We start from the raw sequence: 25,994 nt of genomic DNA, 5'->3' as shown, positions 1-25,994 counted from the left end.
AGTTGGATCAAACTTTGCTTAAGCTCATTAACTAGGCAGGTATATGGTCAAACAAAATATTTATGTCACCAAATACAATTTTCTCTTTTTCTAAAGACAAGCAAAGAGAAGTAAAATTTGCATGATGCCTTAAGATATCATATCGCCAAGTATGACAGTATTCTAAATGGCAAATGCCAAAAGTTTTCACCCTAGAGCTGGGCATGGTGGCACACACCTGTAATCCTGGCAACTGGGGTGGCTGATGCAGGAGACTGCAAGTTCAAAGCCAGCCACTCACAACTTAGTGAGGCCTTAAACAACTTACCAAGACCCTGTCTCAAAATAAAAAATAAAAACGCCTGGGGGGATGTGACTCAGTGGTTAAGTGCCCCTGGGTTCAATCCTCAGTACCAAAATGAAAAAAAAAAAAAGGTTTTCACCATAGCACATGAACCCATCTGAGTCATAAGGGCATCCAGAAGGTCTTCACTGAATCCCAGTGGAGCAGGCATTAAAGAGGCTGCTGTCCTTTCTCTCAATAAACAGTCTCCCCCACCCACTTACAATGTAAACATTAAACCCAACACTGGGATTTCTGTATGAACTTCACTCTGCTGAAAACTGCACACTTCAAGCTGTGATGACAACTTTAACTTCTCGTCCTTTTTTCAATTCTACAAGGTCAGATTATGATACAAATACTTAGCATTTCTGCATTTTGCCTCAATTAGAGCAAGGCTGAGATTGTCCTAGATCTATACAAACTGAGCAGCATACAAAAGGATTCAAGTTATCAAGGGCAACAGACGGATCCTAAAAGATGTGCTACTTGACTGACATTATAGGTGAACTAGAAATGCTGAAAAAAAAAATTAAAATTACTAAAACATAAGCATTTCTTAGCGTTTTCAAAACCTTTATGGTTTTTAATTTTGGTTTTCTAATTTACAGGCAGAATTGCTTCACTAACAAAGGGGAAACACCCCACTAAACATTAATCAGTCTTGAAAGTTCAAAGGTGAGAAAGTCCCCAATGCTAACAGAAGGAGGGCAGTTTAGCTCAGTAACTTAGGTGGATCAATGTGATCATCACATGCTAGGTAGGACTGATGCATCTTAAACAGCAATCTGTCCAGAAATAAAAGCAGTTATATCAGAATGGAACTAAATATGGGTCCAGGCTTAGGAAAACTCAGACCTGGACGGTAGCCAACTTCCAAAGGCTACTTTTATCTCACTGACAAACAAAAACATTTTTGGAAGAGCACATCCTGTGTCTAGAGACACATAGTTGCCAATTCAAAGAGAATCATATTGTCTTGTGAAGAGGAATTCTAAAATTCAAATTCTGAAGAATACATTAATTAGTTTTCTTTTATTTGAGTATTTAAGTCCAAATAGAGATCATGACTTCCTGGTATATCAAAATGTATAAACAAACAGTACAGTGTCCCACCTATGTCCTAAGCACCCCACCCAGGCAAAAGGCCTCTCCAGCCTACCCCTGCACCAAGGTCCCTGTGCTGATTAAACTCTCAGCTTGCTGATAGCCACCATGGAAAAATGGCTTCCAGCACAAAATAGATCTGGGGGAAATTGTGCTCTTGTTGAAATACATGTGGAAGCCCAGACTCCCCCCCCCCCCAAAAAAAAATCAGTTAAGCACAAATAAGAGTTTAATTTCCCAAACTTAGTGGGGTGTGAGTAAGCCCCTTAATTAAAGCCTTTGTGGCATCTTTTCAAGGTCTATAATCGTCTCTGCTCTAACGGCAGGGCCACTCAGGACCTCAGGGTCATTCCTGGACCCATAATCCAGCACAGCACCCAGTCTTTAGCACATTTTCTGGCTAATTGACCATCAAAGAGTCTGTGAGCACCTCTCCTGCTCGTTGCCAAACACCTTTCACAGTTTCTTTTTGCCTCATCTTTTTTTTTTTTTTTTTAAGAGTAATAGTACAGGCCTAAAGTTGGGATAAGCTTTACACATTGAGCCATTCCTTTAATTTTATGAGCGTCAGAAGTAGAAGCTTAAGGTGGTAATGGGGCGCACTTCTCATCTGGAAGCATGGAGGAAGTTACCCGGCACTAGGTCCCTACTCCTTACTTCAAGGCCTACTGGCTACGACAACCCACTGATCTGGCACTTCACTTGGCCCATCTCTAAAAATCATCTATTCCTATAACTTAACTCTTCCCTGTCTTTGGATCACCAGTACATGTTTTGAGGTTCAAATTCTCATATGACTGACTGCCTGCAATCTGGTACTTTACCACCCAAATTTTCTGAAAGAAAAAGAACAAAATAAAAAAAGAGGACAGGAAATACTGGAAAAGGAATGTCCATAAATCATTTGTCACAGCTAATAACAGAAACAGTCTTTGTGAGCTTTCCCCAGATGTCAAGTCCCCAATTCAGGAATGAAGTAGAAAATACAGAATTATATAGATACAGTAAGTCACTGGGCCACCTGAATGTAGTTTAAGAGTTTAAGTCTGATCTAAATGACTGATTAATGTAATATGATGAAGAAAGGAATAATCATTTAATAGGCCGAACTGTCTAGAACTGGCACCTACCCAAACCCTTCCCTCCCCACAAAGACAAAAAAAAAAAAAAAAAAAAAAAAATCCCCCGTATTCCATTCTGGAGTGAAACCAACAAAATGGGTGACAGGGCAAGGAGCAGAAGAGAGCTGAAAGCTGAAGCTATGCCTTCCTATGCAGGGCTTTCTCCTACTTTCTCACCAGTTTTCAGAGAATGTAAACTGTCTAACTCTGCTGCCAGTATGTCAGCCTCACCCTCCTTTTCTAAACAATGTATAGGACTTAAAAACTGCACATATCCCTACATGGGAGCATGCCATAATTCTTATGGGTAGTTGTTCTCAAAATTTTAGAACCAGCAGATTTTTGAGAACCAGTGGAATTACAGAAAGAAGGGGAGAACACAAGGAGGGAAAGGGTACAAGGTAGGCAAGACGTTAACTTAAAAAAAAGAAAGAAAAAGGCTTAGGAATACGAGGAGCCATAAGATCACCACTGAGATATAAACACAAAACATTTTTTCAGATCCCAGTACACTCAGGAGAAATGTCTCTGTAAAGACCATTTAATTTGTAAGTGAAGACTAAATAATTTCCAACTGGTAATATAAAACACCCATGTTCCCCCAGATGTATACAATTCTCACTTTGCATTTGAAGTAAAATATTTATGGTACCTAAAGTCTGTGAAGAAAGGGGACCTAATCCTTTGAGTTTAATGGCCATCTTTCATCCCCTTCTGAAGATCAAAAGAAAGAAAACCCCTTACACAACTTTCCAGTGCTAATCCCAACACACCTGCAGACATCGTTAACTCTTAAAGTGAAGGCAACTGGATGAGAGAGAAGAACTAGCGCCTACTTAACCCCATAGCAGGGAACTCAGAGGAAACCCTTGCAGCATTCTACCAAGAGGGCGCCTGGTGAAACCCATTACAAATGAGGCTAGGGGACCTTATTCTTTAAAAGCAATTAGCAAAGCACCTAACTACCTTTGTCTTCAACAAAGAACAACCTTTTATAAGTCACTACAATCTCCTTAAAACTAAGTAAGGATTTAGAATTAGAATTCCAAAATTTCCCAGTTTTAGTGTAGAGAAATTTATCATTTTTTTAAAAAATAGTTTTTTAGTTGTCAACAGTCCTTTATTTATAAGTGGTGCTGAGAATCGAACCCAGTGCCTTACACATGCTAAGCAAGCACTCTACCACTGAGCTATAACCCCAGCCCAGAAATTCATCATTTTTGTTTGCTCATTTTGCTTGTTGTGCATATCAGAAAGGAACTCTAACAGTGAGCCACATCTCCAGCCCAATGCTATCACTTTCTAAAATTTCTTTAGTTAACTAGCAGGGCAAACACTAAATGATTAAAAAGAAAATGCTAGGGAAACATAGACCTAATTTTAAAGTCCAATTTTATACTAGTGTGTGTCACATACACATAAACAGTCATATTTCAAAACCTGAAGGAGGGGGACTGGGGTTGTGGCTCAGCAGTAGAGTGCTCGCCTCAAACGTGTGGGCCCTGGGTTCAATCCTCAGCACCCACATAAAAATAAATAAACGAAATAGAGGTATTATGTCCACGACATTTTATTTATCTACTATTCATTCATTCATTATTTGTTCACGGCAGTGGGGATTGAACCTAGGGTTGTTTTATCACTGAGCTCCATTCACAGCCTTTTTGTTTGGAGACAGGTCTCATCAGTTAAGTGCTCGGGCTGGTCTTGAACCTGCGATTCTCCTGGCTTAGCCTCCCAAAAAGCTGCAATATCAGGCATGTGTCACCATACCTGACCCCCTACTTGCAATTTTAAATCAGAATCAAATTAACTTGTGTAAAACCAAAGGACTTAACTCTAGGTTAAAAATTCCTCTCAAACTGTCAGTTTTTGAAAACTCCTACATTTGCCTGACACTCATTTTCTGCCTCTCATTTTCTGTTTCTTAAGTATGCCCAGAGATATTTAGAATAACAACTTCAAATATAAAAGATACAAACTGTCCTGCCTTCCCAAGCCAACAAATAGGTCTATGACCTGACAAAAAATTTTAAGGGTACTGTTTCTCAAATCAAATTTAACAATGTACTAATTCCTCCATAATTAAAGTGAAATAATAATGGTAATAAAAATGTAGTAGGGGGCCTGGGGTACTTGTAGCTCAGTGGTAGAGCACTTGCCTGGCACATGTGAGGCCCTGGGTTTGATACTCAGCACCACATAAACATAAATAAATAAAATAAAGGCATTGTATCCATCTACAACTACAAAAAAAAATTAATAAAAAAAGAATGTAGTAGGGCTAATTAGGAAAGAATGAAAATGTTGATCATGAGATTGTGTCCATAATTTCACAATTAGTAAATTCAATGGAAACCTTTGATTAACTTGTAGCAAACATAACTTCAAACATGCAATTATAATAGATGTATTTTAGTTTAGAATTAGATTCAGTTGACAAGTAAGGCATGTAAGAGAAAAAGAATTGAACAGTAATGCAATTATAAAAACATGGTAGCCTGTTTCTATTCATCTTCCATCACCAGTAAAAGCAGTGAAGCAGTCCCAGGGCAGCCCTGGCCAAATCCTTTGTGGAACAGGCAAGTTACAGATGGGAAAAGTGAAGCACCCGGAGATTAGAAGTCTTGCCCAAGGCAAGCAATAATATAGGCAGGAGAGCAGGCTAAAGGTGAAGGAGGGCCACTAAACCAGCCCTCCTCCTGTGGCCTCCAGGCACAGAAGGCCTATAGCATATTGCTTTTAAGCTTTTGGTCAAGCTGTCCATTTGATGTTTGCAAACTTCTTCTGGCCTAAAATTAAATAAATAAACACAACTTAAGAGAGGGGGGAAAAAAAGACTGATAGGTCCTTACCTCTAAACTTAGGACATCCCCAGGTATGTGCTGCAATATTACTAATATAACATAATACTAATGATACTACAGTCTTCTAGTAGTCTTGTACAACTACATTGGTGGTGGTGGTGGTGGGGGGGGATTGAACTCAGAGGCACTCAACCACTGAGCCACATCCCCAGCCCTATTTCGTATTTTATTTAGAGACAGTGTCTCACTTTTGCTGAGGCTGACTTTGATCTCGTGATCCTCCTGTCTCAGCCTCCAGAGCCGCTGGGATTACAGGCAGGCATATGCCACCTGTAGGCCCAGAAATACATTTTTAAAGACTCCCATATAACAGTGGCCTTAATGAATAAATTCTGGATTTCTAAAACAAGGCTAGAATTATTTTTGCATACAAATAAACACTAAGGTGACACTATCTAGAAGGGCAGAAAGCTGCGTGTGGGAGTACATGCCTATAATCCCAGGGATTTGGGAGGCTGAGGCAGAAGGATCACAAGCTTGAGAGGCCAGTCTGGGCAATTTAGCAAGATGCTGTCTCAAAATAAAAAAATAATAGTAATAATAAAAAGGACTGGGGATGTAGCTCAGTGGTAAAGCATCCCTGTACCAAATCCCCAGTACCAAAAGTAAATAAACAAACAGGCAAAGAAAAAGAGTGGACATGTTAGAATCTTTGACAAAATCTGCTTCTGAATTTAAACACTTGCAGCATAAGTAGAAAGGATCTTGTAGGCAATACTGTCCATTCCCTTTTTTGACAAAGGAGAAAACAGAGACAAACCAGGTTAAAGAAAAATACACAGCCAGGTTACAGGACAGTTAAGAATCCAAGTCTTCTTGAATTCAGTTTACAATTCTTCTGCCCAATGCTGCTTTTCTAAAGTCAAACTCAACATTACTAAGTTTCCTCTGAGGAGTGATTTACCAGTTCCAAAATGCTTCCCCAAATTCTTGTCTCTGCCTCTCCCAACAACTCAATGGTCCACACAGACAGATATTCATTTCCATTTTACAGCTGAAGAAACAGGCACAAAGAAATTACGTCCTCAATCACATGGTTAAAATGAAAGAGGATTTGCAGCACACCTGACTTAGCAACAGCTGACCTAGCGTATGTTCTAGGTTTGACAGTGTATTCTTTCCTATCATTACAACTAGTATCTATGACACCTTGGGATCTGTTTTTTCAACTTATATTTACATATTTAAAGACTTTTCATTATATTTATATATCATAGTTTGCCAAATTACTCTTTAAGTATTTTATCTTAGAGTTGTTTTCAATTATTCACAACTCAAGTAAAGTTTCTATAAACATAAGCTACTTTTTGCTCTTCCTTGGATTACTTCCCTTTTCCACAAATAGTGCTACACAAAAAGACAAAACCAAAATGAACCACTGTGCCACTTATTAGTTATCAAAATGTTAAGCAATAGACTTCTAGCTGTGGTAGGAGTGATAAACCACAGACTATACTTATCTCATCTTGTACAATGTAGATAAAAAGCTTTCTCCCACAGAGTACCAACTACTACTTTCAAAAAAATCCCATGAGGGAGAAAATGACTCAAAACAACCTTGGGACATAATCCCAAGAAGAATTTTTGTTTAGAGAATGCAATTCAGACCAACCAGGAGCCTTTAAGGATAAAGAAGTGTGACTAGAAACCCTTTTCTTCTGGAAAGTGAACACCAAAGTACAGTGACACAGAAGGGAAAAAATTAGGGTCCCAGGGAGGGAGGAGTGTAAGAAAATTCAATCAAGACACAGGAAGTCACGAGAGAAGACAACTAGGGGATCCAAAGACAAGCTGCCAACCCCACAATTGGCCTAAATCCCCCTGGGCAGAAAGATCCATTCCTTACCGAAAGCCCACATGGGCTGGCAGGTGCTCAGAAATATTTCTGAGAGGGGTGAGAGGCTGCTCAAGTCACCTGAGCACCTAATGAACAACAGTATTCACTTCTCAAACAGATCAAGTCAGGCCACAGATATTCAACATCAGTGCAAAAATAATTCATCAAAATCAGAACTGGGACTTCCATGAAGTCTTTTTTTTTTTTTTTTTTTTTTTTCTTGGTACTGGGGATTGAACTTAGGTGCTTTACCACTGAACTACATCCTCAGTCCTTTTTATTTATTCATTCATTTTAATTTGGGTCTCACTAAATTGCTTAGGGCCATCCTAAATTGCTGAGGCTGATCCTCCTGCCTCAGTCTCCCTAGCTGCTGGGATTAAATGTGTGCGCCACCATGCCCAGCTTGCCTATCATATGTAAAGTGGTATGGGAAACACTGTGCATGTCAACCTGTTAGATTCCTGGAATGATGTAGCATAGACCGATTTAAGCTAGAAAGAAAACACACACACACACACACACACACACACACACACACAGAGAGAGAGAGAGAGAGAGAGAGAGAGAGAGAGAGAGAGAAAGGAGTCTCTCCAAAAAAGAATATATGGGGAGAAGAGAAGAAACATGCTGTATATAAAAGCAACTCTGGAGAAGACAGACACCTAATGAATGTTTAATCTTCTGCAGACTCACCACCCCAAAAGTCCACATACATACATTTTAATTTTTAAGCAAAGTAGATTACATATCAATATATTATTAAAAAATCAGAGTAAGCATTAGTTATTAAAGGCTTCTAGAATCTAGCTCATTAAAAAGAAATACCATAAAATATTAAAAAACGATTTTTAACAACCTTCTGATTTCCTAGATAAAAGTCTGAACTAAAAATGAGCTATTAGCTTATAAGTAGCAGGAATCACTAAACCAAACCAGACCTTCGTTAATTAAGCAAGAAGGGAACAAACAAAACAGAGGCTGTGAAAAAGGTGTTGAGATCCAGGGGAAAGACTTCATGATTCTATGGGAATAAATGACAGAGGCAAAGAAGACCAAAAGAAAATGAGAAGAAAAAAAAAAATCATTCTCAACAAAGCCTTTGGATGAGAAATGTGGTCACTTAGCAAAGTGCTCTGAAAAGGAGATGGACACTGACACTTTTTCCAGCCCTGGTTTAAATCAGATCTTAAGAACCAGACAGGGGCTCTGAAGATAAGCTGCCACTTTGGTACGTAATGTATTTTTAAAGTTTTATAAATATTCCAAGTAATAGAGTATCAGCTAAATGTTTTTTACACCCCCTAAGTATAGCATGCACCCTTTCAGAATCTCTCCAAAATCTTATACATGGTACATACACTGCATATATGATAATTTAAGACTCAGAAATCACAAGTTAACAACCATTTAATTTTCAAAATTAAGGTCTTATTTTACTTACAGATAAATGTAATGCTGGAAAAAAATGAATGTAAATGGACCAAAAGCGTGATTAAGGAGACCATGAAGGTGTACTTTTATAACTCTGAGGATCTGTGAACTTCACTGTGATATGAATCATATTTTTATTCCAAATCTCACTGAGTTTCAAACGGTCACATTTCCTTAAGGACCTGTTCAATTCGACTGAAGGGCTTTACCTTTTAAATATATCAAAGATCACGGGATTTTAGATTTCCTCCATTCCTTCATGGCTTCAAGAAGAACTTAACAGAAAATAAGGTGAGTTTAGGAAGTTAATCAGTACCATTAGCAAAAACTCAGAGTAATAATTCAAAAGCAACATGTATTAAAAAAATCTACAAAGTATATGGGAAAAGATAAAATTGGACCTACTGTTCATACTGTAATCAGGACAAATTACAAATAGATAAGAGGTAAGAAAATGAAACATTTAACGAAAAAAAAAAAAAAAACCACTAATCTCAGAGCAGGAAAAACTTTCCTAAAAATGACTCAAAATTCAACATCAATAAGGAAAAAGATTAATAAATTTGACAATATAATTTAATAAAATCTGCATGGCAAAAAAATGAAGTAAAAAAAATAGTTTACAAACTGACCAAAAAATTAGCTGGATATATATCATAAGGGGTGTTACGTTCATATAACATACAAGGTCTCTAAAAATGAAAAAGACCAACGAACCCAAAGGGAAAATATAAGCAAGACAAGAGATTCCAAGAAAAGGAAATAAAAATTTCTGATAAACATGAAATACCTTTACTCCTGCTTCTAAGAAAGGAGATTTAATGAAAACTTGTGAGATACTGTTTCCTACCGGAAAATTGGGGGAAAATAAAAAATTTCGTGACTCTAACAACAAAGCAGAGAAACAGGTCTTCTTATCTGCTGCTGCTGAGTTTGCAAAACATTCAAACAAGATGTTTGAAGGAGAGGTGTTTGGCACTACCAGGCAAAAATATGAATTCTCCCTTTGTCCCAGTGATCCCAAACTTCTAGGAATCTGTCCCAAAAATACACTGTCAAAAATTCCAAACAGCATAAGCACAAAGCTATTCATGGTAGCTCCATTTGTAACAACAAAAGAGTGGAAACACCCAATATTCATCAACAGGCAATTAGGTGAATAAACCATGAGAAGACAGCAATAGAGCACTCGGCAGAAGACAAGGGAACAAGGTAGACCTCCACTTGCTGCTTGCTGTCTGTAGGATGCTCCCCACCACAGCCTGACAAACAGATAGAAGCAAACTTCAGAACAGTGCCACGTCCAGCCCCTCTGTCCATAAGTGAAGAATGTGATACACAACGACGCTTATATTGAAAAAACAAAAGGAAACACTACAAAACGATAGACTAAAATTAATAAAAATCATAACCTGTAGAGGCAGGGAGAAAAGGTAAGAAGCCAGAATGCTCTAAATGTACCTTATTTTGTAGGTAATATCCTAAATTCAAAAAGAACTGAAAATAAATTTTATACTGTTTTCAGTAATCTTTATGTTAGTAATAGTATCAGTATTTTTATTTTAAAACTATAATAATAGTGCAAGGAAATAAGTAATCATATAAATGTGTTAGGAACCAAGATTTTCAATGTAAAGAAAAAGAGCTAGAAGTCAAATATATTATGTAAAATTCTTAAATCCTGAATATAAATGGAAAATGACAATGTGAATACAGTGCTTTTTCTTGGGAGGGGGGAGCCTTTGTGCTGCTCTGCATACTAAAATGTATGCACACAGAACAACCTCTAGATCAGTGCAATATGCAATCTTAACCCTCATTTCATGATCTAAATTTGATTTCTAAGAGAAATAAGGGCCATTTTAAAATATGACTGTTTCTAGGTCTGAGGCAGAAAAACTATATAAGAAACACATTTTCTACATTACCACCCCCCTTCTAAGAAAGTCCCACTACATACAACCATTTTCTCCCTTCATTTTAATAAGACCCTCACTACCAAAGACTTTGTAAGAATTGAAATTAAAAAAGACTTTCACCCTCCTCTTCCAGAACAATTCAGCCCTACAGGTGATGAAGAAGGCAGAAATCTCCAACTGGGAGGGGGAGAAAAGGAGTGTATGCGTCTCAGATCAGGAATAGAAAGCCAGCATGGGTTGTCAGAGTCCAAGAGAGAGTAGAGGGCATCCAAAAGTGTCCAAGAACAGCCCTGCAGGGGCAGCCAGCATCTCACAAAGAAAAGTAGGGCAGATGTGTAAGGGAGAAGACAGCAATAAAAAAGAGTTTAGTTACCCAGGGGCATGGATTAAGGAGTCAACAGGCTAAGATAATGGAAGCCAAGTCTCCCACTATTGGAGAAGAGAGGTACAAATGTGGATCAGGGAAAAACTGGCAGTGTTAGGTTTATGTTGGAGGTATTGTTGTGGACTTATGGTCTTCAAAAATATATACAGTTGACCCTCTCCATCCACGGGTTCTACATTCACAGATTCAACCAACTACAGACAGAAAATATATATTTTAAATGTTTTATCTGTATTAAACACGTACAAAATTTTTGCTGTCATTATTCCCCAAATAATACAATATATCAACTATTTTCACAGCACTGTATTAGACATTGTAAGCAACCTATATTCAAATACTACAAATGCCATTTTATATAAGAGTGGGGGTAGATCCTGGAACCAATCCCTCTCAGATATTGAGGGATGTCCGTGTGTGTGTATGTATGTGTGTGTGTGTGTGTGTTTGTGTGTGTGTACCATGACACATTCCCTAGCTCAATCCTGAGAGGAGGCTTTAGAACAACAACCTCCCCACACAACAGCATTGGCTGAATGGCCATATGTTCAGCAGACTACTCTACATTGATCAAACCTATGGAGGTTTTATTTATTTTTTTATGAATATTTTATTATTTTTCACCTATCCATCCATCTATCCCATTAGCCCTTTTGGAGTAAAGCTACACATGCTACTTAGAAGGTTCACATTTAGATTACCAAAACACAACATTCTATAGGAATTCATGGGATAATGGTTTTTAACTAACATGCTGCCAAAATATAACAAATGTGTCAAAATCAGGTGCTGCTAAATTTTGACCCAAGTGTAAAATTGCTGCTACCTAAAAATAAAACTGTCTTATATGTATAAAATAAAAATTAAGTAGTCAAAACCACCCTAAAAATCCTTTAAGCTTTCAGGACATGAACCACTGAAAGATTACAAACTAAAAAAAACTTATTTTATATCTCTTTGTGTTAAGGCTATGGCATTCTGTTCTCTAGAATAGTGGAGGCCAAGGTCTAATTTAATGGCAGGGAAAAGAAAGGGAGTACAACGTGGTAAATAAAATATCTTTTGTCACCCAGTACACATAGTTGAATTTAAATAAACCCAAAGTGTATATATTCTCAACAAAAGTTAAAACTGGTTTTTGGAGAAGTGGGTATGAACAAATCTTACACATTATGATGATTGGCGCCTCCAAAGCTGAGCCAAATGTGGCAATAATCACACACTCCTGTGGCTGCTCTCCTGATACCACATGAACAGCACTGACACAGAAGACAAGGCAAACGTGGTAATGATGTTGTAAACTACAGCAATGAACAGCTGTGATGGAATTCCAGCGACTGCCCAGTCACAAGCCAGGTGTGGTGGTACACACTTGTGTCTCCAGATGCTCAGAAGGCTGGGGGGCAAGAATCACCTGAGCTCATGAATTCCAAGGGCAGTTGGGGGCAGCTTAGTGACATCCTGCCTCAAAACAAATATCTCAAAAGTCACCTTGAAAGGTATCTTTGGAGCCACTGGCTGTCTTAGAGATATTGTGTATGTATGCTCCCGAGAGCTTTAGTAAGTGGCTTAGGTTTTGAGAATTACCTAAATATAGTTTATCATTTAACTTAAGAAGTTATTGAACACATCATTAATTGTCAAGTGCTAAATATAAAAAATGTTGACAACATCTGATTACCATAAATTACTTGTAAGTTATTTTCTCATACCACAGAAAGTTAAAAGTTAAATTCAGGAAAAATTTTTGACCAATCAAATTTTTTTTCATTATTTTGTTGAAAAAACAAGTTTTGAATGATTTTTAAAACTTTTGATTATTTCATTACATATTTCATAAACTGCTAATTGGTGTATGTAATTTCATACAATTTACATGAGTAAATAAGTAATCTTAAAACTTTTATATTAATTTTTAGATTAAAATTTTTGCTTAGTCATTGTTAACCCTACACTAATGAAAAAATGTTAAGCTTTGCATTTATTTTTCTTATATATACAGCACTATACATACAGCCCATAGTAGATAAAAATTGTATATTAAAATTTCATGGAGGGGCAATTAAAAATAAAAGGTTTGAAAAAGGTCCTTAGGGGAGAGAACACGTAAAAAAATCTGAAAAATGCTATATTAAAATAATTACCTATCAGAGGGAATACTGAGCTAAGTCATCTCCAGTCCACTTGGTGTTGAGCACTCCAATTTGTTATGAGTACTGCCATGTCAGGTAAACACCAAAACACACCAAAAATAGGAACTAAGTGAACCAGAGAGGCAGAATTTACCTTATGCATATCTGAAGGTGACAAAAACAATAAATAAGCTCAAAACCACGACAGGGCCAGGGAATCTGTGATTAGTGCTGAGCTGCTGTAAAAACCCTGTGGCCCCTAAGACACCACTGATCCCGCTGTGCGGCAGTTACCCCATGTTCATTTAATACTGCTTTGAGTCTTTTATTCTTGCAAGAAAGCCAATGGAAATGGTAGTACTAGAAAAACTTGTCTCAAACACAACAAAGTAGACAGTCAGAGGAGTAAAAACTATTTTTACACAGGGTAATAAGGTTAGAAGTTTAAAAGCTTCCAAACTTTTTTTAACCTGATGCCTTGACAGAACAACACCTTTGTTGATTGTAACTAAATTCAGACATGCTATACAGTTCCCCCTTTATTACAGCCCAGAAAATTTTGTGTAAATCAAACCATAATCTGAATACCTTTACTTCAACAAATTGTTCAACAGATATTTTCTCATCTATTTCTAAGCTCCTATTACATGAGAACCAGTGTGACTGACGACCAGGGAAACATCACAATTTCACCCATATTTTTTTTTTTTTTTTTAAGCATCAGAAATCTTTCACAGGTGTTCTGAAAGGCAAATAAGGTCATGACCTACAGGTCAAGCCAATCATTAGGTGTGATGTAACAGAAGGTTCCTAAATAGCCACAGTATGTACATATGGTGTAGGATTAAATGTGCATATTACTTACAAAGTTATTTTTCACTTCATAAAATGAATTATGAGCAGCATGAAAACTAAAATTGTCAAAACTAAAGTTCTAAGACTTTTGTCTGTCCATCTGGGACCCTGTCTCAAGTTAAATTGAAGTTTTCTGTAGAACTGTAAATAATCAAAACTGAAATAGGTAGCAAGCTAATGGGGGGTGAGGGGACTCTCTCAAGTCAATGCAGCCAATCACAAGCAAAGCCTGCTACATTCTACAAGAAATAATTTTTGCCACTGATCTGCCCAGCAACCACAGAATTGTTCTAAACACAAAAATGTTGAGAATTTTTCTTGCCCAGAAGTGGTTTTTGAAAAGGATAAATGCATCTAAACATACATAATTTAGTTTGCAACAAACCACAAAAACAGAGGAAAAAGCCTAGAATAAAAGCATATACATATGCTATAATAATCTGATCAAATGCCACTAAAACATTCTTGAGTTGAACCCTTTTGAAACCTTTAAAATTCTCTGTAGTCTGCTAACTAGTTAAAGGTTGCTCTTTTTTTTTTTTAACTCAACATTGACCTTATTCTATCATCATATCAGCTTGATATTCTAGCTCACTTTAGGGTCTTAAACTGCAAAGGTGCTCAGCAAATGAAAAATACGTAAGATTAAGCAATCAGGCTTTTCAGTCTGACGACAGTCACAGGCTTTCTGAGTGCTTCTGCAGATACTCCACACGCTGCAGAGGGCTGCTGGCTGCATAATAAGCAAGGTTACAATTCAATGTCAACACAACTCCTTGGAATTGATGTGATGATCAATGAAATGAATTTCCAGATTTTTCTTACAAAGGACAGGGCCAAGTTTCTCAAAGGGAATTAAGTTCTATTCCACTTATCCCTACCATCAAACAAAGCAGCACAAAGGGAAGCTTGGAAGCATACATTACAAAGGACAGAAAAAAATTAGGTATAACTGTCAGTGTAACTGACATTAGCAGGAATCTCTGGTGTACAGGCTTAGCTCAATTATAATTGCAAAGCCACTAAGGATTTTTAATTATTAAAAAGTAAACCATATGCCAGAGTAATAGAATACAGCTCAATAATCAAGAATGGCATGAAACAGTAGTTCTTAATTTGTTTCTACTCTACTTTTTGATACTCTGAAGACCTTTTGTTAGCAGAAAAAGCTATATGTAAAAACAAGAGGCCTGAGGAAATGATGTAGCTAAACAAGCCCCTACAACCAATTCCTGTGTTTAATGATTTACTTAGGAGTATGGAAACAAATTTTTGTTTCTTAGTTGTGGTATGTATGTATGCATATATATTAGACAAAGAACTAATACCAGCTTTACCACTGACTTATTTTGACAAGCATTTCTTTAGGCCTTGATTTCTTTGACCATAAAAAAAGAAAAAAGGGTAATCATATTTGTCATTAGATAATCAAAACAGACTTAGAAATCCCTATGAAAAATGAGGAATCATTATTTATAATGACCTTAATTCTCTTTGGCTTGATGGTTCTTAAAGAAAGCATCCTGAGAAAAAAGCACCCAGGACTAGCATATGCCCATGAATCCAGGGCAACTGATGTGGCCAATGATGGTGATGGGCAGTAAAAGTAAACATCCTACCCCTTTTCAGGGAAAGCAAGTTAGAAATATTGAATACCACTTATCCAGGGCACCCAAATGTATAAAGAAGTGATACCAAAGCTGCCCAAATTAAAAAATCTTAGATATTTCATAGATGTAAAAACTTTTTTTAAACATCATGAAATTTCATTATGAGAATCAATGAAGATTCATAGAAGAAACATAAGTATGAGTCCATAAATTCTCATAATTAAAAACCAAAGTAACAACTTGGTCTAACAAAATCGAACCTAAAGAGCTACAACCAGGCTGGGGATGTAGCTAAGTGGTGGAGTGTCTGCCTGCCTTTGGTGAGGACTTATGTTCAGTACCTGCACCACAAAAACAAGAGAGTTATAACCACATCAGAAGAAGTCATCGTTTATGTATATATTTACTAATTTTAAAAATACATTTTGAACCAAAGCAGCAGATAATGGTATATTAGTGAAATTAAGTTCCAAGCATCATATTCTGTTTCAGTGCTAATTTAGATAGAATTCAAATTATACCACAAATTTAGAATTATAAAAATCCAATTTTTAAAGGGAGATCAGCACATATTAACTGTATCATAAAAAGTTCCAAGTGGCATGTATCATGACATTTTCCAAAAGCTAAATTCTATAGCTTCTACCTTCTAAAGATTTCTAATTTTTGTTTTTGTTTTGCATTACTGGGGATTGAACTCAAGGCTTTTCAGAGGCAAGACAAGTCTTCTGTCACTGAGCTATATCCCCAGCTCCAAAAGGTTTTTTAATCAAGTTTTCCTTGAAAGCAAACTGCATTGAATCAAAGTGTGAAATATGATTTGTCAAGAACTATGTAATGTTTTGAACAACTAACAATAAAAATTAAAGGAAAAAAAAAAAAAAAGAAAGAAAGAAAGCAAACTGCAGCTTGTTGCTCTACAAACCAGCCTGTTTCCCACCTTTAGCTTTGCTCACAGGGGTTGCCTGTTTCCCTGGGTCCATCTACTCCTTCAAAGATCCACCTTACTTCCAGAAACTCACTAACATTTTTCTGGTAGCTTCAAGAAGCTGCACTCTCTTCCTCTTTGAACCTTGAGGTACTTATCTTTGCAGCTTGGTTTAAGAGATGAGATATAGCGGCCTTTTCTTCTGCAAGTTCCTCCAAGCAGGGCCCAGGTCCTACCCATCCTTGTCTTCTTTTTTTTTTTTTTTTTTAATTAAAATTTATTATTATTATTATGCTTATCTTCTTAACTGGGACCTCAGATTCTTCTGAGAAATGAATGTCTAAGGAACTTATACAGGAGATTCACAATATAAAGATAATGATTTATATAAAAGTTATAAAAAGCATCATACCAATACCAAAGTATGTTTGAATCTACCAGTTCAGCTCTTTGCAACTTTCCAAATAACAGGAGCTCACTTAAGTGGCACAATCTGCTTTAGGGAACTGATTTTTAATTTCAGTTAACCTGTTTGTTAAATAAGATTTCTGAGAAAGATTTTCTATACAAGGAAAAGAAATATTTCACATCTATTTACAGATTACCATTAGCCTGGACCTACCGATCTTAGGGCAGAATTCAAGAAGAGAAAGCAGGTGAGTGAGTACAAAATGGCTGACAGCGAGGCCTTACGGGAAGAACATGGGAGGTGAGTCCTGGTTCTATACAGGTGACCCAGCTCAACGCACTTCACTTGCCTCACCTTAGTTCCCTTCTTAGAAAAACAGGATATTGGACTATATGAACACTGGATTCTTCAAATGCTGAATGCTACAGCTTCTATTTTCTGAAGATTTCTGACATTAGTTTTTTTGTTTTATTTTGTTTTGTGGCACTGGAGATAAATTCAGTGTTGTTCACTTTCTAATTGTATGAGCATAACACGTCTTTCTTGCATTATTTCTATGCTATTAAATATTTCAATTTTATTGAAAAAAGAGAGAACCCTACTCATCTTTAAAAAGATCCATACATTTCATGTAATTTTTAAAGAAATTTCAAAATGGAAAAGAAAACAAACATTAAAACAAAAATCTCCGAGGACTAAGAAAAATAAATATAAGCAAAATTCAAAAATATCTTCCAACCAAACCTCAAGCCAGTACAAATAACCCTTCCCATACTCTCTAAATCAAAATCAAAAAAAAAAAAGAAAAAGAAAAATAGGACTTATTTAGCTTCTTTATTACATTATCACTAACTCTGGATTCAGCAAGCCCACCTTACCTTCTGACGCTTTGATCATGTAGCCTCCCTTATCTTTGCTAGGAGGTACATCAAGCAGCTGCATAATTCTGTCCAGTAGCCCATGGATTATCTCAAACCCAGGATTCTTGTTGTAATAAACAGCACAGAGATGCCTGTAGTTTTTTGCACCTACATCTGGAAAAAAAAAAAACAAAAGAACTGGTCACAAGGACACATTAACCATTAGTAAAGAAACTGACAACACACACACACACACACACACAGAGAAAAGAAAACCTATTATGTGACATAAAAAGAAGCATCTGACCTCAGGAATGCAAGTCATTTTCAATCACTGAATTTCCAAAGGTATTTAATGGGGAGGAGGGGAGAAGAACCCTCAATACGAGTCCAATAAGGTTTTATTACAATATAAAGCACAAAACTTCTTTGCACAACACTTTAGCAGAGCCTTATAACTCACACTCTTTATTCATGATACTACCTAAGGAAATAATCTTAAATACAAACAAAATAAAGGCTTCATGTAGAAAGACATTTACTGGACCATTATTTTCAATAGTGAAAATCAGAAACAACCTAAATAGGGAAATCACTATATAAAATACAGTATGGTTACTCATCAGAATACTATGGTGGCTAGCAGGGCGCAGTGGCACACGCCTATAATCTCAGCGGTTCAGGAGGTTAAGCCAGGAGGATTGCAGATACTGAGACAGGAGGATTGCAAGTTCAGAGCCAGCCTCAGTAAGAGCAAAAAAAAACAAAAAAATATTATGGTGGCTGATAGAAAGCAGCTTTATGATAGTTTATCATAACAGAACCAAAGTACATAAGAAAAAAAAAGGCAGTCATAAAGTTCAAAAGTAAATAATATCGTTTAAAGAACACATGAAGCAAAGTGAGAAAATGACTACCAAAGTTAGGCTGACAAATGCCCCAGGTAAAGCCAAGGTACTAAGAAGGGAGGTGGCATACAAGAAGCTTAGGACACTGGCAGTATTCATTTCTTAATTTGGGTGATGATTATAGTAGTGTTTGTTTTATAATCCATTTGAAACTACACACACACACTCATACATTCTTCACAATTAAAACATGAAAAAAGCAGAATTCAAAAGTATTACCACAATAATAATTTTTTAACATGCATAAAGAATAGAACCAAAACTATGTAAATATGGCCATAATTCAAAACTCCATGCACAGGAGGAGGGGGAAAAGACTAAAAAGAAATGTACCTAAATAACAGGTTATATGTGGGCAATGATAATTGTTTTTACCTATTTCTCAATTTTCTATGATTTGTAATATATTATACTTAAAAATGAAAACAAACATAACTTGATGTTTTAAAAAAGAATTACAAATATAACTTGACATTTTAAAAAGGAATTACAACAATACAAATGAACCCTGATGTATAACTGGATTAAACAAACTGGTATATCCATACAATCGAGTATTACTCAGCGATAAAATGAAACAAACTATTGGTGGACTTGACAACTTGGATTGCTCTCAAAGGCATTGTACTGAATGAAAGCAGCCAGTCTCAAAAAGTTTCTGACGGTATGAGTCAGTCCACTCATATGACATTCTGGAAAAGGCAAAACTATAGCAATGGAAAACAGTGGTGGTCTGCAATAGGTGTGGGGAAAAATGAAACCAATACTAAACAGCACATGGATTTTCAGGGTGATGGAACCGTTTTAGATCACATGGTGGTAATTTTTTTTAAAAGTGCACAGTATATAAAGGAAGATTCAAAGACAACAGTATCATTAACTTAATAATAGGTATATAGACTTATAGCCCTGTAATAAATTCTAGAGATGACTGCTTTAATACAAACACTAAATGAATGTTGGTTCCATTTTGTTTTTCGTATTAGGAAAGAGAACCAACTAATGTCTACAAAATAATGTCTATCTGGGAGCATAGACTGAAAAGAGAATGCGGCCTCATTTTAGCATATACTAAGCAAAAGCTCTTCAACAGTATTATCACAATAGGTAAGAGCTACTAGTCAGAATTGACATAAAGTATATAAGACTTTCATCTGAATATCCAAAAGGACCTAGGTACTTTAAGACACTGTACTCTACTATTAAAGTAGTATCAAAGTAAACACACAAATGGGGTAAAAGGAAAACTAATATTAACTGACAATCTACCATGTGTCAGGTATTTAGTACTTACTTGTCAATCTATCTATAATTTTACTGATGTCACAAGGCAACTATACAAGGTAGGTATTATTATCCTTATGAAACAGGAGAAACAATAACTTGGAATGACTAAGAACTTGCCCCAAATCAAACTAACTGGCTATAACTAACTATGATTAATTACATAGTTAATAAATTACAAAATCAGGATATGATCAGGATTGTCTAACACTAAAACCCATGTTCCTTCCAGTACTACGTAGTACACAGATAAAGAATTTAAATTTAGATGGAGACAATATGGGTAAAGAGCCAAGTTATGTATGGCTATAAATATATCTACTTAATATAATTAAAGGTGCGCATTCTTTTTTGCAGTCCAAGGTATTGATTGACCCTAGGGGCACTATACCACTGAGCTACCTCCCCACCCTACCCCCGTCTCTACCCCGCTTTCAAAATATTGAGTCAGTCTGCTAAATTGCCCAGGCTGGCCTTTGAATTTGTGATCCTCCTGCCTCAACCTACCAAATTGCTGGGATTACAGGCATGTGCCACTGCACTGGGCAAAGATGTGAATTCTTGAAATGTTTTTGATACACATGCTTATTTTCATGATTTTTAAGAATTCTACGTAAGCAAATGGAATAAATTATTTTTAAAAATCAGTGAAGTCACCAATGGTATTGTAACTTATGGAAAGCATATTCTGAATTAAAGTTCTGACTAAACAGACAAGAAGAAATAACTCCTCTTGCCATGTAACATCTTAGAGCATATTATGTTCAACATACCCAACTATTGATATCCCTAGATGGTAGAGGTCAGCGGCAGAATAGGGCTTGAATGTACTAATCCCTCAATAATTATTTTCTGATAAATGACTAAAGCCTAGAGAAAAGGAATTAAGCACACCCAAACAACTAACAAGGCCAGGAACGGTAGGCCATATTCTAAGGCAACACAGAAGCCATCTGCTGAGGTAAGAAAGTGAGCACCATATTATCACTCTCCATCCTTTCCATTTTCAAGGATAAAGTAATCTGGTATCTGAAAGTTATAATAAAAGGTGTGAGAAAGAATAAAGATCAATATTAAAATCAGGCAGGAACAAAACCCCACAAAACTAACTATGTGTATAAACTTAAATGAGGGGCCTAATTCTACGGTAGGAACACAAACATACACAAACTCTTTCTTCTCCTAAAGGGAAAAAAATGAAATGAAACAGAACTAAATTATCCCTTTCATACTACTGACTTGCTTCTGGGTATTTCTACCATGTGGTACCCATTTGTTGGTGTCACATGCTTCCACTTTAACACACAGGCATGTATTCAAACTACTTTGTAGTTCCATTTTTATTGTGAGAGAATGGCCCAATAGTAATGCCACCATTCAGAGAGCTTAGCAACATAAACTGGAAGCCTTATTTTGGTAACCTTTGCCTTGGAATAGTTCTTTCTTCATCGCAAAATTATATAAAACTTACCTTTCTGGTAAAAGTAGCACATCTGAGTCAAAAACTTAGAATTTTTAAAAAGCTGATTGATTATAGTGATCAGAATGAAATTATAATAAACATATAGAACTTTAAAAAATTAAATTCTACTTTGTTTAAGCAAGGTTTGAGGACATTCATAACATACACACAGACAATGAACTACATATCTTTAGATTTAATTTTGTAATATTTTTAAGAAAGGCCACTGACTTTTGGGCTATGTACTAAATTCACCATAATAATTAGATTAACCTCATTATTTTGGTGCCCCCTCCCAACTCCACCACCGATTGACTAGTTTTTCACACTTCCCAAGGGCTACCAATCCTTCTAGACTGGTTTCCTCACATCTTGCTACCATAGTCTCTCTTCTTTAGCTGAAATTAATTAAAAGAGAAAATAACCACAGTTTCAATTCCATCCATTCCTCCTTGGAGAAACAGCTAGGTACAGTAAAACTTCCATTTCCTAATATTTTGTACTGAAAGACCATATTATATCACAGGAAGTTCACTGACTGCACACTACGAAATAAGAACTATTTAAATTTCATGCCAAAGCTAGGATTTGTTGGAAATGCCTCAGTTCTTTATAACTCAGTTAACAGACCTCTTGTGTCATGCCATCAAACAATTCTGCTTTTTAAATGGGCCTGCCAAGTATGTCAGCCTAAATTATCCATGTATTTCACAGACTTCAAAGTACAGCCTGGAGAGGGCTGATCTAAACCACCAAAAGGAGGGGCAGCTAGCTACAGTTCTGTAAGCTGAAAGAATATGCCAAATGATTTTCTTTGAAAAAAAGAAAGGTACTTGATATCCCTACTATATAACGATTGCATATAATTCAAAATTTTAGAATAGGCTACCACCTGGTATAGATCCTCTTTCACCAAAGTACCAATGATTTTAAGTAAATTATTGGTATTTAGTTATTTTTAGCACAAATGGCACAGACTGGAAATGGGCAGAATCTTCAAGAGACTCTTTCCATACCTATTCTCATCTTCACCTAGAAGCCCTAAAGGTGCTAGAAGACCAAAAGGCTTCAGGGACAATCAGGGCTGATGTAGCATCTGAAATTAATAGTCTGGCCAATCTCAGAAAATAAAACACATCACCTTGTTTTAAAATCTATTCAATACTGGCACCCACAAGACTTATAATTTATATTGCAAGTTTTACTTCTCTCCTAAAACATTCCAATGCAACTTTAATGATTTATAAAAGCTACAAGCACCCTGTGATCACATATAATATAGAGAAAAAGGAAACTTGATATACTCTTGGTAGGAACAGATACATAAATAACAACTTTAAGTTCTTCTTTGGAAGAGATTCTGACAAGTTATTAAACACTTAAGTGTATATACCAATGAAGTGATCAATTCTATTTCTAAAATTATGTCTTTAATAGGGGAACAAAGACATTTACTGCAACAGACATTTTAGTAAAATTCTGGTAATTATATATTCATCATAACAGTTTGCATAAATAAATTATATGCTTCCATATGAAATATTATATAGCCTTTAAAATGAAATGAGGTGAATAAAATGTGTTCAGAGAGAAAACCAATGTACAGAACAGTACAGGTGAAATAAAATCCCATTTGTATAACACTAAAATGTATTTATCCATATCTATAGGTACATATATAATGTCAAATACATGGCTGCACACACACAGACAAAGTCTAAAAACCAATTCCAAGTATAGGATTGGGGAAGAGTTGGGTACTTTACTTTTTAAGTAGGAAAAGAACAAAATTAGTCTGAATTAAAAATATACATTCATGAGAGCTTTTATGGACATTACAAATAAATTTTCAATTTTTAAAACACAAGAAATCTTAGAAATAATTTGCCTTAAAATGCTTCTATATTGTACTATATTATAGTATAAAAGTACAGACTTTTCTTTTTTAACTAATGCTGAAAAGCCAAGAAACAAATGTGAGGAAAAAATCTATGACCTTTTCAATTCATGAGGGAAAAAGTTATGTCCTTGTGGGTTGGCTTTTATTTAGTTAGCATAAACCTGGAATGGATTTTTATCTATTAAAAAAATACAACATTCAATGCATGACAGAGTACATTATACTCACGTTAGCAGATCTTAACTATGTGGAACCAAACATACTAAAATAACTTTCTATATTAAAAATGATATATTTACACAGTTAAAATGCCATCACATATGTGAATGATGCTACTTCAAAAATTGTTAATGTCAATGCCCCTTACACCCATATTTTTTGAATTATTAATTGGAAATTCTACATGCCAAAAATATGAAATAGTGAAATTAAATTAATCCAGACTGATGACATAAGCCCTTTTCAGAAAACCACATTCCACATGTGGATGCTAGATAATCTTCCATTATTTGAGGGTTCCAGAATAAATGGACAATTTCTCAGAGAAGTAGTTCACAAGCCCATAGTGAAATGCTTTTGCTGAGCTCTTTATCAAGCTTATAGTTAAACCAAAAAAAAAAAAAAAAAAAAATATATATATATATATATATATCTGGTTCATCTACCTACCAACCTACCTTTTTTTTACCTACCTATCTCTTCTTATTTTTGTGACACTGGGTATTGAACCCACGGCCTTACATGTGCCCCTATATTTTAATAGCTTAGAATACAAGACAAACACTGACGTACATATGTGGTACAAACTGATGGCAAATGAAAAGATCAAACCCAATCATAAATGCCAAGAGAGTTTATTATGTTCTACAACAGACGTGGTGGTCAAAGGAGGAGAAAGAAACAGAACCTTAAATATATATTGCAATTAAAAGTTTTTTAAAAATTCTGAATTTCCATCTTCATACTAAGTAGGGTATGGAGAAGTAGATCAACCTCTCATTTAGAAAGACTTCAGAAAGAAATGTGTGATTTTAGAAACTAGACAGTGATGGGTGGGAAAGCACAGTTTAAACCAGGACTGCTAACATGCTCTGGAGAATATAGAAGTGTTCTGAGCAAGAAGTGAAGGCACAGAGTAAGCCTACTTCATTACTACAGCCCAGCCCTATCAGTGGTCAAAGGCCTTTCAATCTATTCCATTTACTATAACATCTACTAAAATCCAAAGAATTTTAAATGCAGTTGAAATGCTGGCAATATGATGATGAAGGTTCTCTATAGGGACATAACACAGGAAAAAAAAGGGCTGGGGACGTGACTCAGTGGTCAAGCGCCCTGGGTTCAATCCCCAGGACAAAGAAAAAGACAACTGGATATTTGTATCCTGCTTATCTAAATTACCTTCCTCTACACTTTACAAAGCCAAAATAATTCATCTTAGGTTCTTTCTCCTTTTCAACTGAAACTCCCTCAACCCAGTGATATGTCGTATCTTGCCATTTCAGTGAGATTGTAGGCATACTGGCAGCTTCAGAGATCACTGAGGAATAAATTGTGATTACAGAATTCAGTCTATGTTAAAGCCAGAATATTGGATTGTACAAAATATATTTGCTTTGCTGTTTGAGCAAAAAGATCAGCAATTCACATTTAGGTTCTTTGCCCTCCTACAGTTAATTCTTACTATTCAGTGCATAGTTTAGTTATTCTTGACACTGAACAAAAAGAACAAAAGTATCATCTACTGAAACCAACCATTAACTCACACAGCAGCCTGATATGGCAGCTTCAATGCTCCTCTGCTGAATTCCCTGTAATAAAGCTGAAAAATTTACCCCAGGCAGAATCAACATTCAACCTCTAGTTCCCAAATCACATACCACTTTGACCAACCACAGGGATAAATCAGCTTACTCCCTTGAATCATGACTATTTTTTAAAAATGTTGCAGCAACTTCAGATTTTGAAACTCAGTAAGTGCAGTAACTGGCTCACCCTCAAAGAACCTGAACCTATCTGGTTTAGAGAAGATTTACTGAGTGTAAAGTATGCCTGAATCAGCCTCTAAATTGGCAGACTGACAGTCTCACTCAACATGGATGGTCAGTCAAGAGAGTCCACACTAGAATAAGAAATGTCCAGTTATGTCTAGGAGCTAGTAGCCGTTCCTACAGAAATGCAGGTCAGATAGAATGGTGTGAGTCATGTTGAAATCCAGTAGATTCCATTTTCATTCTATTTTGGAAGATATGCTTGCTGACCTGAAATTGATATGAGGCTGGAAGTGTTGGTTTTTCTTAACATTTTGAAAAAAGTCAATAACCATTATCACTCCTTTCTCTGCATTCCCAGGGCACTTTGGACATTCTCTCTGATTATGAACTCAAAGAATCTACTCACAAATCTGTCTCCTTCAAGACTGGAAGCTTTCTATTATCCTCTAAAGCAACCCCTAAAAATGAAAAAGAACTCAAAAATACTTTCTACTAATGTGCTGGATGAGAGTAGCTCATAATTGCCAAACATCTCCAACCCCTTTGAACCTATAGTTTAGGGAACTACTTCCATCATTAAGATTTTGGGGACATTTTTGTGTTAATTGGAAAACTCCTCTTTTAACTTTTGATTAATTAGAACCTTTTCTTCAAAAAATT

The 25,994-nt window shown here is 36.0% G+C and overlaps 1 protein-coding gene across 1 annotated transcript in view; it reads right to left on the bottom strand.

Moving 5' to 3' along the window:
* Window positions 1-25,994, bottom strand: part of Farsb (phenylalanyl-tRNA synthetase subunit beta) — a 71,537-nt gene that overhangs the window by 2,216 nt on the left and 43,327 nt on the right. Inside the window, exon 16 of the mRNA XM_027941873.3 lies at window positions 17,805-17,960. Within this exon, the coding sequence (XP_027797674.2) occupies window positions 17,805-17,960 (156 nt within the window). The remainder of the gene's footprint in view (window positions 1-17,804; window positions 17,961-25,994) is intronic.

Source organism: Marmota flaviventris, chromosome 11 (genome assembly GCF_047511675.1).
Source record: "Marmota flaviventris isolate mMarFla1 chromosome 11, mMarFla1.hap1, whole genome shotgun sequence".
Lineage (NCBI taxonomy): Eukaryota > Metazoa > Chordata > Mammalia > Rodentia > Sciuridae > Marmota > Marmota flaviventris.
This window is presented reverse-complemented; position numbering and strand designations above follow the sequence as displayed.